At 43.2% G+C, this 17651-nt stretch overlaps 1 protein-coding gene across 2 annotated transcripts in view; it reads right to left on the reverse strand.

Annotated features, from left to right (window-relative positions):
* SHC4 (SHC adaptor protein 4) overlaps positions 1–8853 on the reverse strand; it is a 61877-nt gene extending 53024 nt beyond the window's left edge. The window contains exon 1 of one of the 2 annotated variants that reach the window (XM_061595009.1): positions 6782–8853. In XM_061595009.1, the coding sequence (XP_061450993.1) occupies positions 6782–7363 (582 nt within the window). In that variant the 5' untranslated portion in view covers positions 7364–8853. The remainder of the gene's footprint in view (positions 1–6781) is intronic. The other variant, XM_061595010.1, reaches the window with a different exon arrangement.
* Positions 8854–17651: the final 8798 nt, after the last annotated feature.

The following is a 17651-nucleotide window of genomic DNA, read 5'->3' on the forward strand; positions in this document are numbered from 1 at the left end:
ATTTAACAATTTAAGAGATTTCCTCAAAAACTATTAACCAAAAAGAGTGAACCTTAGGGCAGTCCCACCAGAGGTAGAAATAGGTACGCCTGCTTCCATACCCTCTCCAACATGTTGGATAGGAGCTCGGACTCACTTTAGAAGGTTTGAAGTACTGTATAAATTTATTTTTATTTTATTTATTTAAAACATTTGCGGTCATAGACCCGAAGTACAAATAGACATCAACAGTACAAACAGATTTAAAACTTTTAAAATAGAAGATTCCTAATTTGCAGTCCGAGATAATAAAAGCTGCCTTTTCCGTATAATTTGAGCTATAAAAAGAAACTTGGCCACTGTTTTAGTTATAATCTTATCATTATCAGACATTAGTAATTGGAGGAGCTTCTTATGTGAGCAGCCAGGGAAGGCCTTAAGAATTGGAGATATAAGCCTGGAGCGTAAATCCAAATAATAAGTGCATACAAACTATATGTGTGCAATTGTTTCAGCCTCTCCCTGGGAGCAGGGACACAGCCGCAGCTCTGGAGGAATTCCTCGAAAGCGGCCCTCTGTCATCGCAGAGGGGAGACAGTTGAATCTGGTTTTAGAAAATAGAAAACAGTAATGGGGAATTCTCAAATTTTCAAGATACCCTGCAGGTTTTAAAAACGAGAGGGTCAAATAAAAAAAAAGAAGCGAACAGGAAGTACATGCACTAGCTCTTAGGTATTGGAGTCAATATCCTTAAGGCGCTGTGATATATTCCACTTTGCTACTTCTAGAACCCAAATAGACAATGTTTCCAGTGAAAAACCCATACGATTTATCCTTTCATGGTAAAAACTAGACCAGGAACTTACAAAAGAATCCTTCCATAATAAATTTGGAAAGCCTAGGGAAGGTCCAGCATAAGCCACTTTGACCCAATAATTAAAAGCCCAGAGCCAAGCTGTACATTCCAATGATGCAAAACCCACCTCAAGTCAGAGCCCAGCTGAGGATGCACAGCGAGGCAGACCAAATAAAGAGCGTAAAAAATAGGATGCCACTGCCTCAACCTTGGGGGTAAAACTCGTATAACCCAAATGGGTATCCCATATAAAAGTTGGGGGAGAATTTTGATCTTAAAGATCTGGAGAGCCGCTGGGATATACTGACCACCCCTAGAATAAAAAAACAAATAATTGCTTTAGAAGCGTTATAGGCAGATAAAACTGCAGCCCGACTATGAGCAGCCCATGAAAGTGAAGAGCAAAAGAGTATTCCCAGATACCTAAACTTCTTAAACTGCTCAAATCTTTGTCCATTTATAGTCCAATGGTGTTTCCTTGAACTGTGTGAAAAAACCATTATTTTTGACTTGGTATAATTGATGACAAGGAAATTTTTATCACAGAAAGTCATAAATGCGCGAAGGAGGCGTTTAAGACCAACCTTCGAGTAGGACAATAATACAGCATCGTCTGCATAAAGTAATAGGGGGCATTTCACATTAGCTAATTTAGGGGGGTGGAATTTATCCGCAGAACAGTAGCTATTCAAATCATTGATATAAAGATTGAAGAGAGTAGGGGCTAAAACACAGCCCTGACGAACCCCAACATTTGCAGGGATAGCGTTGGTAAGATTACCGTTTGGCCCACATCTAATCCGAATCATGGTACTCTGGTAAAGGCGGCTAATAAGATAAAGAAGACGTTTATCTATCGATGTTTGTGATAGCTTAGCCCATAGTAATTCTCTTGGGACTGAATCAAAAGCTGTCTTAAGATCCATGAAAGCCGCATAAAGGTCCCTCCTTGAGAGGTTCATATATTTTTCTGTTAGGTGTCGTAGCACTAAGCAATGGTCAATAGTTGATCTGCTCCTGCGAAAACCTGTCTGTTCCCTCCCTAAAATGTTCTCCTCCTCAATCCAGGTCTGTAGTCTCACATTTAAAAGACCAGCATATAACTTACCTACCACTGAAAGAAGACTGATTGGCCTGTAATTTGAGGGATCATCCCGATCTCCTTACTTATATATTGGGATGACCACCGCTTCAAGCCAAGTGGTAGGGAGCTTCCCCGTGAGATTTATCAAGGTGAAAAGATTTGCCAAGAGGGGGGCCCACCACTGGACATGGGTCTTTACTAGCTCCGGAAGGGTTTTATTTATTTATTTTTATTTATAATATTATGACATAAAAATACAAAAGAGCATTTTAAAAAAGCAAAAGTCTTAAGGAAAATACTAGGATGACATGTAATAATTATGAAAATAATGCTTAATAAATATATTATTTTTTCTAATACAATTCATGCCTTTTCCAGAGTCATAACATTGATTTCTATCCCTGAAATGATGTATTTGACCACAGAATCCCAACTACGTTGCGTGTCCTTATACACCTGCTTTTTCATCTTCCTTAGTTGAATTATCCCCGGATGCTCTCATAACTTTCTAATCATTTCTATTTTACTTGGTGTTCTGCAGTATTAAATTCTAAGCGTTATGCTTATGCTCTCAGATTATGCCTCAAAATTAACCTCTGATATGAGAGAGAGAGAGAGAGAGAGAGAACACCTCAGACATCACTTCTGTCCATCAACATCATAGAAACGTGAGTGATAGCGTCACTTCTCTTTTTGGTGAGTGTTTGCTCAGTTTACAGGAAAACATATTTAGGCTGCAATCCAAAACACACTGACTTGAGAGTATGTACCATTGAACCCAGTGGAGCTTACTTCTGAGAAGATGTATTGGATTGCAGCCTTAGTCTTGCACTGTCCATCAGCTCTCTCTTCCCCCATCAGACATACACATTTCTGTAACATATGCGCAGAACATCTGTCTCAAAAGCGGAATAGGCTAGAAGAATTTATTATGGTTTGGTTCTGTCATCTTAAAAGTATGGCTAATTGAGCCTGGAAAATATTCTTTTTACTCATCTTGGTATGGCCCTTCCCACATACTCCTGTAACCTCAGTGAAAGTTGGTCACCTTCATCAAGCTAGGTCAATTCAGGAAACAAAATCTTCACTCATAACTTGCCCACCTGAATGGGTACTCACATGCACCATATGCTTCTTGCACCATGTACACCCTATCAAACAGATGGCTAACACTGTCAGCTCTGACAGCAACAAGCACCTGTTTTGGAGGCAGTGAATTGATGCCAGGCACCCCCTTCCATTGTAACAGATGCTCGGTGCTATCAAAACTAACAGCCTGGGCTAGCTGTTCAGCAGGGGAGCTCTCCCCCACAGTGGCATGCATGGCAGTGGATGGAACCCACAAAGATATCTGGACTAGGGCCAGCATGTTGGATGGAACCAATTTCCAAATGAGGCAAAATAAAAATGACCCTTGAAAGGAGTTTGGGTGCACAGGTTTTGCTCAGATCTAACTGACCTCCACCCAGAGAGGAATTTTCTGCTAGGCCAAGATGAGGAATTAGCCCTAGTTTTCTGGATCCTGTGTTTCCTTTAAAAAAAAAAATCCCATGAGTATGTATTTTGGCTCACTAGCAGGACTGCTTGTTCTGCAAGCACCTTCCTGAAATGGGTACAGTTTACTCCTGTGCACAGATCTGTTATACATTTTGCAGTGGCAGACAATTCTGATCGATGCCAGCTCCAGGCTTTGGAGGGTCTTTGCCTTAGGTGGACCCCTTACTGCAGATGTGATGAGCGTTCTTCAGCCCAAGGACCACATTCCCTACTGGGCAACCTTCCAGGGGCCACATTCCAGTGGTGGGCATGGCCAGAGGCAAAGTGGGCAAAGTAGCAAATGTAAATCTTATCTTTATACAATCGGCTAGTTTCTGCACACACAGTCACACACCCCTCTCTATCCTCCGTCCAGGCAAAGAAGAGGCATGATCAGAGTTCAAGGGCAGATTCCAGCTAGGCAAAAACACTCCAGAAGGGTGCAAAGCAGGGCGGGTGAGTGGCTAGGGAGGGGTTGTGGTGTGAGCAGAGTCCCAGTGGCCAGACAGAGAAGCTTTGAGGGCTGCATATGAACCCTGGGCCAGAGGTTCCCCCAGTCCTTCCCCAGGGCCACCTCCTCCCTTCCATTCCTACTTCCAAGAGCTTGGAAAAGGTACTTTTTGTGAACTACAACTCCCATCAGCCCAATCCAGTGGCCATGCTGCCTGGGGCTGATGGGAGTTGTAGTTCAAAAAAAAGTAACTTTGTCAAGCTCTGCGTGACTGGCCACTGCTTGCATGCTCAGAGAACAGGAGAAGCTGCCTATTGGTCCATCCAAGCTCAGTACTGCCTACAGTGATTGCCAGTGACTCTCCAGGGTTTCAGGCAGGAGATATTCCCTGCCCTTACCGGAGATACCAGGTAGTGAACCTGGCACCTTCTGCATGCAAGTAAATAGGCATCAAGGAGGAGGGGCAAGGGCAAGGAACTTTCAGCAGGCAGCACCTCCCGTAGGCTGCAATCCAATCAGAGCTTGGAAAAGTTACTTTTTTGAACTACAACTCCCATCAGCCCAATCCAAGTGGCCATGCTGGCTAGGGCTGATGGGAGTTGTAGTTCAAAAAAGTAACTTTTCCAAGCTCTGAATCCAATACATGTCTACTCAGAAGTACGCTCCATTGGGTTCAATGGGACTTACTCCCAGGTAAGTGTGTATTGGATTGCACCCTCACTCTCTCCCTCCATCCCTATATATCATGCTTAAATTCTGTTTACATCGTTTTGAATCCTACCTTAGTCATACCTGGGGTAGGCCCACTGAAATTAATGGGCATGTCTAACTTAGGTCCATTAATTTCAATGGCCCTACCCTGAGTAAAATTTAGTTGGATACAACCCATATTATTGCCCCCACCAAAACACAAACCCTCTACTAACATTAAAAAAATAAATATCAAATATAAACAGGCTCAGTGTGTCAAGTACTTCATGTGACAGTCTTGTGTTTTCTGTTGTAGAGGGGGAAAGCGGGTCTTGAAAGGCAAAGAAGGTTTCCGAGTCCATTTACAGGTTGGCTCCACTTTGAAATGTTTGAGAAGCAATGAAACAATCCATCGTTTTTGAGCAATACATTTTCTGGGTGTACCCTCTGCAACCCTTGCTCCCTCTTAAGCTGAAGTAAGCCTTTATGCTAGGTATGAGGAATCCATGGCCCTTCAGATGCTCTTGGACTCCAGCTCCCATCAGCCCTATGCAGCATGGCCAATGGTCAGGGATGATGGGAGTTGTATTCCAAAACATCAGGCAGGCCACAGGCTTGCCATCCCTGCCTTATGCCCCTCATGCCCAGGAAATCCTTTTAGCCACAGCTGATTCACAAGTAACCAACAGATGTAGTGTTCCAGATTTGAGGAGTTCCTTGAGCAACCTGCCCTCTGTAGGCCTTTCACATCCTTGCCATTATTATCACTGCTCATTTACTTGCCCCCTTCCTCTGGGCCTGCTACACACTATGGTCCAAAAAAGGAGATCAAGGTGGAGACTGCTGTTGTTTCTCCTCACCCTTGTCACCTGCTTGTGCACTTGGAGAGGACAGATGAACTGGCAGCAACAGCAAAGAGGAGGTGCAAGGCCAGGGAGGTTAAGGGACTGACAGTGGGGGCCCAGCTGCCATGGGGGGGGCTTGACAGGTGCCTGCAATGCCAACCTCAGTGCCCACAATGCAGACCTCAATGCCAGTCTTACATAGAAGTCCATACTGCCTATAAAATGGACCCTGATTTTCCCCTCCACAAGGATTGGGATGGAGGTGAAGGGGAAAATGTGACACAAGGATGACTCCATCTGCACTATACATTTAAAGCAGTATCGTACCACTTTAAACAGGCATGGCTTCCTCCAAAGAATCCTGGGAACTGTAAGAGTTTTTCAGTGCTGAGAGTCGTCAGAAGACTCCTATTCCCCACACAGAACTACGACTCCCACAGTTCCCTGAGAAGAGGGATTGATTGTTAAACAACTCTGGAAATTGTAGCTCTGTGAGGGGAATAGGGGGTCTCCTAACAACTCTCAGCTCTCTTAACAAACCACACTTCCTAGGATTCTTTAAGGGAAGCGACAACTGTGTAAAGTGGTTCTACCCTGCTTTAAATGTATAGCGCAGATTGGGCCATACTCCTGCACAGATTATGTATTATTGCCAGAGGGCAGGTTATTCCAGTGAATCCAGTCTGAACTAGGACACCTCGTACTGTGTCTTAAATGCACTGGCTGACTGGCTTAGCCAATATGCATTACTCCCATAAGACTGTTTTCTCACATGACACATTTGTTGTTACATTTCCCACACACGTAACTCAAACATAAAACATTACACTGACTGAGATGTATATCTGGTTTAAAAATAATTCTATTCTGCTTTCCTGCATGAACAAGGGGGCAGGGGCGGGTTTAAAGACTTTTGCCGGCATGTGTTTGGAAAAATGCCCTAAGAGTTGCATGGTTTTCTCCCTAGCTTTTACACTGTAATCCCACCTATAAAATGTGTTGGGCTATGCACTGGTGTAGGATAACAGCTAGCGACTGAACTATCAACCAGAAAAATTCCACCATTTAAATATGGCTAACTCTTATCAGAAAGTGGCCTTAAAGAAGCTACCCACCCAGCCTCAGTCTCCATATCTGCAACATGGAGTAATACCACTGGTGTATAATAGAATAGCTGCAAGGATTAAGGTCATTCGAACTGAAGTGCTTTGAACTCTCCTTAATACACTATATAAATTCTGTGTTGGTGCTGTCATAAAAAAATCTACATAGCAGAAATTGATAATAGGTAACCCATCATTTCAAACATTAGAAGAGAAACATCTTGGGAAGCAACTTACTTGGACGGCGTACGTTATCCCAGTCTCCAAACTGGATTCATCCCTCTGCCGGAGGTCTTTGTCCTGTTTAGATAGGAAAGCCAATTCTTCAGAGCCCGACAAGGCACTCTCCTCTTGGATGTTTGCATTTGCCTTGGTTGGCTTGCCTGGGTCTCCCCGGGGACAAGAAGCAGCCAGGCAGCAGTTGATTTCTGGCAAGGTTGAGCTGCTCGGGACAGTTGCGCATTCTGTGAGTTTAATTCTTGGCACCTCTTTAGTCCGTAGGCAGAAGTTCCTTAAGCTTGGTAAGGTGGAAGGGTTGGCCAGCTTAACGTTAGCCATGCGAGGTATCAAGGTGCACAAAGTGATGGAGCTGTCTGGCATCCCTATGGCGACATCTTCGATGGGCATGTTTGGTGTCGAGGAACAAGAAGATGAAGAGCCTTTAAGATGCACAGGACCACTCTGCACATCTTCCTCCAACGATGTGACGGATTCGTTTCTAAAACGACTATACTTAGCCCTGTGAAGCATTCCTGGGTCTCTCAACAGTCCTACATAGAGTATGTGTCCACTGAGGCTATGTGGAATGCGTTCTCTCATAGCCTTCAAAGTTCTGTAACTGGATTCTCTCTCCCTCCACCCCTTCCCCTAAACTGATGGCTTTCTTATGAATAAGAGAAAGTAATATGGAATTAGGCAAAGCAGAACTATTTTGAAAAGAAAAAAGACAAGAGCAGGTTTTGTTGTCATTGGTGTTCTCAAGTGGTTCCCAAATGGCTTCTTCCTCTTAATAAACCCAGCTTCGTTCCGTCTGGACATCTGGCTATTTGGAATTGAATCTGAATGAACTGTACGTATATATATATATATATACACACACATGCAGGTAAACCAAAGAAAGCTACAGCAGTTTAATCTGAAGAGCTGTTCTCCATCACCAGGTTTGCAAGCAAGCAAGCAAGCAAGCTCTAAATTGTTCTTAGCTTTGAACACGCACTACTATAACCCTGTTTCAACAATGGTAAAACCCTGGCTGCAGTGGGCATATCTATCTAAATAGATATAGATATTTCAAAAAGGAAAAGGAAAGCACAATTTCATATCAAAACAGTACATGAGAATTAAAATCTCTACCTTTCCTAAGTCAGCAACAATAAAAGGAGATTTTTCACTAGCCTTGTCCTTAGCATATTAATGTTGAATTTCTCTCTCGGGAAAAATATTTGCAATTTTAAAAATTCTTTATTCACACAAATGTAGGTGAGAAAATCCCACGTTAAATAATTCTGTAGATGAAACTCAATTTCTCTCAGTGAAAACCTTGTTAATTCTTGGAAGATCCTTTAGCACCTCAGTAAGCAAAAATACTCCACGCAGATTTATGATCCGGCACAAATGGACTTCAAATCTTCATATTTACCAGTCAGTGGAAACATTACAGTGAAGCCTCTCTGGCAGCCTTTTGAGTCATCCGTAGATTTTCTTCAGTAGCCAGGTCATGGTAGCTTATTTGTATGGAAGATTAGAGAAAGAGAATGTTGCAGTATTTATGAATGAAGTTTTCTGAATGAATTTCATTCTGTGCAAGCTAAATAAATCTGTGAATGAAGCTGAGAATGGCTGTAACTGACTGACAGTCCCAGGGGTGTTTAATTTTCAACCAATCAGGAGAAAGCTCAGTGACTCATGCACCATAAATACACTAAACTAGTAGCCATGCAAAATGTGACTTTTAGCGATGGGGGCAGTTCTTAATGTACTGGGAAGTAGTGAATGGATGAAGACATCAATAATTACACTGCCAATACGTCCAATTCATATATTTTTTTCTGTTGAGAAAAAATATGTGCCTGTGTGCTGTTATTTCTGCAATGCAGCATGAGAAGGTTAGTAAAAAAAAAGAAAAGAAATAAACATCTTTTCCACTTACATTAGTTCACATGGTATAAAATGGAGGGGTGGAGGAGTGGTGATGTACCATTCTTAGAAGCAGAGTTCCTTTTCATTGACTCTCAGTTCAGTATCTAATGACATTTCCTATGCCTATCAAATTTACTCTGAAGACATGAGAAAAACTGCAAAGGACTGAGCACACAGGAAGTGAAGATCTGACTCGGCAATGCAATAAAGCACATTGCATCCACTGAAATTGCTAGCAGCCTTAGCCATTAGCGAGAAATACAAAACTGCATTAAGGAGCGTGGCTGACCCCATGATTTAATACTTATTCCTCGGGCTCTGTATAGTATGCATTCTTTTAAAAAAACTATATTCTGGAATTAGTGACCAATGTATATTATGGAAATGGAAATGTATTTACTTGCTTTGTATACTTCTGTATCTGATAGTCAGGGTGAGGTGTAAGGAACACAGGAAATCGGATCTGGTGTCAGGCAGCTGTTTGCCCATCTAGCCCAGTATTGTCCACTCTGACTGACAAGAGCTCTCCAGGGTCATAGGCAGAAGTTTTTCCATTACTTGCAACTTCCTTTAAAAAAAGAAAAGAAAAACAGCTAAAGTTACTGACAACTGAACTTGGAACCTCTGTATTCAAAGCACATGTCTACCACTGAGCAGTGTACAGGAGTTTGAAGGGAACTGTTGCCTCATTTCTTCACCACTGGAAACCCTGCTGAGCCTCCAATGACTTCTGAGATTTCATCAGGCATTGCCCATGCATTTTCAAGACTTCCTTCCCAATGGTAGGGGCTAGAAACATGGTTTTTAAATTCTCTGGACTCTGCATCCAATTTCAGTTTTTGCAGATCAAATAATACACATAGCTCTGATTTATATCTGCACTATCATCCTGTCCAGGTTTACTCAAAAGGAAGTCCCACCACATTCAATAGGGTTTATACTTGAGTAAGCATATATAGGATTTCAGCTCTAGCTTACCAGTCACTCTTGTTTAATTTCTTACCTGTGAGCCTGATCCCATAGCATGCAACACAGGTGTGTAGGCTGCTACAGTCCATGCTTGGCACTCTCAGTCCAAATAGCTTACAGGAATAAGCATGGAACCAGCATGGGATGTGCAAAAGACACATCTGGTTTCCCATAATCACTTGCAAAGAAATAGGTCAATTACACTTCTTGAACTTCTGGGTTTTTGCTATAGCATCAAGTCAATACCATGGGAAGGCATGGCCTACACAAGTCTTTATTGCCTATTGACAGTCAAAGAAAAACCCACACAGTGTGTTTCAATGTACATTTGTGGTTCAATAAACTCCAATGAACTTCAAATGATACTCCTGATTGATAAAGGCCAGTGTGATGTTGTCGGCCAGGTTCAAATGTCCACTCATTAGGTGACCTTGAGCCAGTCACTCTTTCTTAATGTTTTTCTCTGTTGGTTCTCTGCAGCCTGCAGTAAGAATCAAACACCCTGATTCTCTGAAGTAGCAAATCAGGTGCTGCTATAGCGCTAAGTAGCAAGACTGGGAATATACCATTCTTCAGCTGGACTTGGGTTTCATGTAGGGATGGGAGAGAATTTTGATTCAGTTTGCATTTCAAGCAGAATTTATCAAATTTGCAATTTCCGAAACAATATGAGAACAAACACAGCCATCCTTCGAAATTCACATTTATTAGAATTTCGGGATGCAGTTCGCCAACATTTACAAAAATGCATATATTATGGGAAAGTGTGCATAGAAATGAACACATGAGTGAAAATAACCTGCATAAAGGCATGAAATGATGAGAAATGGCTTGCAAAAATGTGTCCCTTTGTCAAAACTGCCTACAAAAATGTGTTTATTTTGAGAAATTCACACTAAAATGGTGGAGAATTTTCACAAGGATTTTTTTTTTAGAAAAATTCACAAATCACTGTAGAAATGTAGAGAACTGAATTAAACATTGGAAAACTGAGAAACTGAGAGAACTGAAATAGATAGTTCTTTCCATCCCTAGTTCCAGGTAAAATATATACATGTCAAGCCTGACAAGACCTAGTGGGAAGGAACAAGGAAAGCAGATGCTTCCAAGAGAGTCCAGCCTTTAGTGGAGCCTTTACGTATCTGAGCAGAACAGACATGACGACCAGAGCTTTACCCCCTCGAGTCAAGTTGCAGGAAATTTAAAGGGGTAGCACTCTTGCCTGAAGCCTTGGCAGTGTAGTGCTTTTGAAATGCCGCAGATTGCGCTTTCTTCTTCCGTCGGGACATCTTACCTTTCCTTGGGGCTGCCTCGGATGCTAGACAGCCAAATTCACGCTCTGGGAATCCTGAACTACCCCTCCTGGGTTCAGAGCCCAACAAATCATTTTTTTCCTCTAAATGTTTTCAGGGAGTTCCACTTAAGACACCAGGTCAGGCCAATTCAGTAGCTGAGATGAGACACCTCCAGGACACTGGGTCAATTTATTTTCTAAAGGGAGACCCTACGCAAGCATCAGCAGTGGGTCCCATCCAGGGTTTGGGGGCCCTGGCAGGTGCTCAGCACCTGGTAATAGTTCACATAATACATATGGATGACTGGGCCATTTGATGCCACAGGCCATGAGTGTGGTCAGATCTCTTGTGCCTTCTTTCAATCTCTGTCTCTGACCTCTCTCTCTTCCTCTTTCTCTATGCCCTTCTTCGTTGCTTCTGTGCCCTGGCCATGCTGATTTTTCAAACACTCATGTCATTGCTTTGTCTAACATACCATAGAGAGATGTGGCAGATTTGCCATACACATACTCCTCTGGCTGCCACTGGCTTGCTTGCTATGATGTCATATCAGGCCGACAAGCCAGTCTTGACCTAGCGTTAATTAGGAACGGGTATCTCTTTGGGAGCTGAATTCTGAGGTCTGAAAGCAGCCTTTGTGGAATTGAACAACACCCCCCCTCCGTCACATGTGCAGTACTCCATGGGCTTTTAAATGACACCTTGTTGGTTCAGAACATTTTTATAAAAGCACACAGATTTCACTCTTTGCTTTTCAAATGATAGGCACCTTAACGTTTCACATTGTGAGTGTGATGCCTCAGTGTGGGTTTTTTCTACAGCACAGTTAACATGATGGTCACTCCTGTGATCTTGGATGGGGTTCACAGGATACCAGGGCAATCAGACAACTTGGGCTTTGTTTAAGGCACTAAACTCCATGCTGTAATTCATATGTAAGGCCTTTTTGGAAAAAGTCTTCTTTTCTCATCTAATGATGTTGGCATGAAAGGGGAATTAAAAGCATCAAAGGAAGACTCCCCTATACCAGTGAGTGGGCTTGTGGTGTAGGAGGAGACACAGCATCATAATACACTCTTTTTGTAAGTCACAGGGTGCTGCACATGTGAAGCGAATTTTTTTTAAAAGCTGTTTTAAAAAACACACACCACACAATCAGAAATAGAAGCTTTCTATATCAAAACAGGGGGGAGGAAAAACAAACCTTAGTAGAAGTAGGTGGAAATGCACTGGTAAAAAGCTAATTTTTCAGTTTATTTACTGATTTTTTTAAAGCAAGTTGAACTTTAAAGTGGGCCTAGTTTCCCCATGCAAATATCCTGACATCTCCCTCAACTTAGCTCATGTCCCTCAACTTAGCTCATGTCCTCACTGGTTTACAAGACTGAGGCAGTAATTTGAAAGCAATCAAAATAAAGTGAAAGGGCCCCCACATCCCCAATCCTAATCTTGCTTGTTCTCAGCCTGGATCTCTGACGTTTTGCTGGCCTTTTCAATTGTTTCCTCACCTCTGTGTATATCTAGAAAAACAAGAATATGGCGTCTGATGCAGAAAAACTCAACTGGAGTATCCTTCAGTACTAACTCTGAGGCAGGTCCTAGCAGGGAAGGGGCCATGGTCTCAATCCCTCTGTTTCTGTATTTGTAATAACATGTGGTGGATAATGGAGCGGAGTGAAAGGTTTAAATTTCACTGTTTTTCAGTCACATTCTTCCACAACCTTCTTCATACAAGCTCCTCCTCCAGTGTCATGTGATGAGGCGGAGACTGAGGCCGCATTCACACCATACATTTATTCCACTATTACTCTCTTTAAACCGTCATGGCTTCCCCCAAAGAATCCTGGGAAGGGTAGTTTGTGAAAGGTGATTAGAGTTGTTAGGAGACCCCTATGCTCCTCACGGAGCTAAAATTTCCAGAGTGGCTTAACAGTCAGTCCCTCTTCCTAGAGAAGTCTGGGAATTGTAGCCCTGTGAGGGGAATAGGGGATCTCCTACCACCTGCACCCTTCACAAACAACATTTCCTAGGATTCCTTAGGGGAATCCATGACTGTTTAAAGTGCAATAATAGTGGAATAAATGTATCGTGTAGATGTGGTCTAAGCAAAACATGGAGACACACTTCCCAGGTATTAACATCCAACACAAAACTTATTTTCCTTCCAGAACGGTCTTTGAAAAGCGGGCTGGGGCTGGGATACAGTAAGGCACAATAAGGTCTCCCTTCCTCCGTGTCATCAATATTATTTAAGTTTGTATACTAAGCTAAGAAGAGAAGACCTCTGCCTTCGAGATCAACCACAAAGACAAGGTAATACAGGCGGGCCCCGCTTATACGGCGGGTTCCGTTCTGGACCCCCGCCGTAAAGCAGAAATCGCCATAAAGCGGAACCCCATTCACTATAATGGGCTGCATCGCACGAAAATGACACAGAAACGTCGCAAAAGAGCAAAAAATACCTTTAAAATTGAAAATGAAAGCCGCCGCATCAGCGGAACACCTTAAAGCGGAACGCCATAAAGCGGGGCCCTACTGTAGTCATCTCTTATCTGGGTATAAATTTGTAGCTGGGTATTTTATTGCTAGTGATGGTACATAGGCACTGCCAGTGCTGCTGCTACTATTCTTTATGTCATGGCCCCGTCAGAGGACTCCTCAGACGAGGATGACTCGGGAGTAACAGCAGCAGACCCAGAAGGAGAAACGGAGGAAACTCCTGAGAATCCCGCTCCTTCTCCCCCTCAGCTGCAGAGCACCCCAGACACAGCTGAAGCCCTTCAGCCAGACGCAGCCAGTGAACAGGATACTCCCCCCTCACCTGCAGAACGTAGACAGCAGAAGGTCAGGCAGAAGAGGGGCAGGCCTGTCCACTGAAGGCCAAAACGCTGAGGGCTCACACCTGCTGACAAACCTGCTCCTTAAAAGTCAAACCTTGGCTTCAGCTTGCTGCTGACTACAACGTCAGGCATGGCTTCGTGTGTTTCTAGTTTCCCTGAATCTTATCTTGGACTGATCCCTTGGCAATTGAACCCGGACCTCTACTGACCTCGCTTCTGGACTTCTGGCTTGGCACGTAAGCTTAGGAAGGGCCTTGCCCTTATCATGCTTCATCCTCATTAGCCTGGCAGATTCACGACCAGACTGCCAGCTAAGGACTTTCCCGCCCTGATAACTACCCAGGAATTTCCAGCCCCCACCGGCACTGTTGTCTCAGTGCAGAGCTGACACTTTATAGGCTAGGGCTAGAGAACCTTTTTCTGGCAGGGGGCACATTCCCTAATGAGCAGTCTTCCAGGGGCCACATCTCAGTGGTGGGCAAGGCCAGAAACAAAAATGGAAGGAGCATTGGATGTGACCCTTTTGAACAGCAGGTTAAGTTTAAGCCACACAGAAGATTTCTACACACAAACACACTCCTATCTCCATCCAGGCAAGCAAGGACACATTCCAGTGGGGCAAAAACACTTTTAAGGAGGGTGTGGAGCAAAGCTGGTGAGGGGTGCGTAATGGCAGGGGGCATGGCTTAGTTCCAAGAACCAGACAGAAGTCTGAAGGGCTGCAATTCAGTCATTGAGCCTGAGGTACCCCACCTCTGATGTAGGCCCCAAAGCCTGCAACTTCCTTTGGTCAATTATGAGTTGAATGTTGGGTGTTTTCTACTCAGATCTTAATTATGCCCATAGTGAAGCACCTAGGAAGTGGCCAAAGATGTGCATTTTGATATTTTGAAAGCAGTGGTGGGAAACCTGTGGCCTCCAGATGGGCCAATTTCTATCAGCCCAAAGCAGCTGGTAACCAACCCCTACGATAAAGATATCCAGCTGGTTGCCTCATTCCAGCTAGGGTCCACAGAAATACTTCTGCCCATATGGTTCTTTTAACCATGGGTTCAAGATACAACACAATACACCTCCCAAAGGGCAAGGTATAGAGAAATCATGTCAGAATATCTTTACATAGGCCCTGATTAGTGTAGTCACAATTACAGAAGCAGTAGCATCCAAGCCAATGAGGATAAGCATGGAGTCTTAGTTGTTTGATATTTGCTGCCCTGGAAGGAAGGGCAGGGTATAAATCTAATAAATCAATCAATAAAGAAAGAAATATTTGCTCCTGGATCTGCTGCCAGAGATCTGGAATGTTCTTACAGGCCCCTATTCCCTTTTGCCTTCCCATTCCCTCCCTCATTGGGTTCTGTATGGTATGGTAGAACAGATTTGGAGCGTGTTTCCAGGCAATATGGCAACTCTACTACTGCTTTAATCAGGGCCGGCAACAGACTGCAGCAGGCACTCGAATGTGGTGGCGGTGACACATCAGCAGTAGCGCCGCTGGGGGCTTAAATAGGCCTGGACGCATCAGTGTGCTGTGCATGCATGCTTGCCATCACCCAAGATGGCAAACATGTGCACACAGCGTGCTGACATGGCAACACGATGATACAAGAAGTGGTACATTAGCCAGCCCATTCCAGCATCAAGAGTGTTATCTGGGAGGATAGCTCCCACTCTGCAATCCCTACCAGCATTGGGTCACAGGGCACACGCTCCACAACCCGATGCTATCATGGATCGCAAAACAGGAGCTACACCTGCCTAGCCCCAGCCATCAATCAACCAATCAATAAGTTTATTACAGTCATAGACCAGAATAAAATAAGATAAATATCATTAAAAAGATAGAATGAGCAATACAAAACCACATTGGACAGTTAAAATCCCATTAAAATTCATTCAGATTAACAATCAGCTTAACAGTGTTCTTCTACAGCGAATAGCGGCTGCACAGTAATTAGCTACCTTGAGGGAAATCTGTGGGAATTGGTCTGATAAAAGAAATTCAACATAAGAGGCCTCATCCCTACCAGGAATGTTTTGTATAATTGGGATTAGTAGCTCGGTTCGAAGGTCATGGTAAAAAGGGCAGGATAATAACACATGGCCCACTGTTTCCACTGCGCCCTCGCCACAAGGACAGACCCTCTCCTTATAAGGAATATTATTAAATCTTCCCTCCAGGAGGACCGAAGGTAAGATATTAAACCTGGCCAGCGTAAAAGCTATTCTAAATTTTGGAACAGTCAAGTTTGTTAAATAATGGGCAGGTAGGAATGACCTTGTATTTAATCTATATTTTGTTGCCATTGACTGCTGGTTCTGAAAATCATTGTCGAGGATTCGTTTAGAAATACTCTCTTTTGCCTTAGCATAGCCCAAACTGAGGATCATGGGAATAGAAAACCCCAGACTTAATATTTTGGCATTTAATGATTCCTGCCATTTGGAGTGGAAGACGTCAGTTAATGTATAGGGAGCCAAACCAACTGGAACAAATATCATTTTTAACCAAAGATTAATTCTACAAAGCCAAATACGGGATTCTATTGTGGGGAGCCCCGCTTCTAGGCGTAGGATATAATTGGGAACACAACATGGAACGGCAAGTGCTGATCGTAAAAACTTTGTTTGAATTATTTCAAAGGGGGCACAGGTAGTATAGGCGCAAAGTGGAGCGCCATATAGCAGCTGTGTGATAACTTTAGCCACGAAGACCTGGGTAACTGCATGAAAGTATTGGCCCCCTTTAGTAAAATAAAAGGAAAGACATTATCTATAACAGACTTTACTTGGAGACACCACACTCCCGATGAATGAAATATCCCTAAGTATCTAAAGGAGGCTACTTGATCAATTAGATGTTCATTGATCTGCCACCAATGCTTCTTTCTCTTACTAGAGAAGACTAAGACTTTTGTTTTATCGTAATTAATGATCAGAGATTCGGTTCCACAGTAGTTAGCCAGGGCCCTCAGCAGGCGCCTTAGTCCAATACACGACAGTGATAGAAGAACTATGTCATCTGCATATAATAAGATGGACAGGGGTCTCTTAGATATTCTGGGTGGATGTAGACCAAACGGTATCAAGGTTTTAACTAAGGGGTTAATATAAAAGTTAAACAGTAGAGGGGCTAAAATACACCTCTGCTTTATACCCTTAAAAATAGGAATGGACTTGGATAGGTGTCCAGCACTGTTACATCTTATACACAGGTATGTATTGTCATATAGGCCTCGTATTAGTAAAAGGAGGTGCTTCCTATGCTAGTAGCCACGAGTTTCTCCCATAATCTATCTCTAGAAATCGAATCAAAGGCCGATTTCAGATAGATAAAAGCCGAATAAAGGGCTCCACCGGAGTTGGCTGTATATTTGTCCCCCACATGTTGCAGGACAAGGCCATGGTCCATGGTGGAATGCTGAGATCTAAAGCCGGCCTGTTCGTCTTCTAAGATGCTTTCTTGTTCAAGCCAGTCTTTCAACTTCTCATGGAGAAGCATATAGCTTACTAATCACATTTAAAAGGCTAATTGGTCTATAGTTAGAAGGATCACATCTAGAGCCTTTTTTGTAGATTGGGATAACTATAGCTATACCCCAATCTTCTGGAATATAAGCAGAGTGGTTGATGCATGTAAATAAAGTCGCTAGCGTCGGGGCCCACCAATCTACATTAAATTTAAATACCTCCGCAGGGATGTTATCTGCCCCCGGGGCTTTGTTCAATTTCATTTTAGCAATAAGGTGACAAATTTCCTTAGTGGTGACAGGTGGCCATTCAGGTAAGTCGTTTATATCAATTTTAGGCATAGGTTGTTGTAACTGTTATTTTGCATATAATTTGTTAAAGTACGACTCCCAG

Source organism: Rhineura floridana, chromosome 14 (assembly GCF_030035675.1).
Source record: "Rhineura floridana isolate rRhiFlo1 chromosome 14, rRhiFlo1.hap2, whole genome shotgun sequence".
NCBI lineage: Eukaryota > Metazoa > Chordata > Lepidosauria > Squamata > Rhineuridae > Rhineura > Rhineura floridana.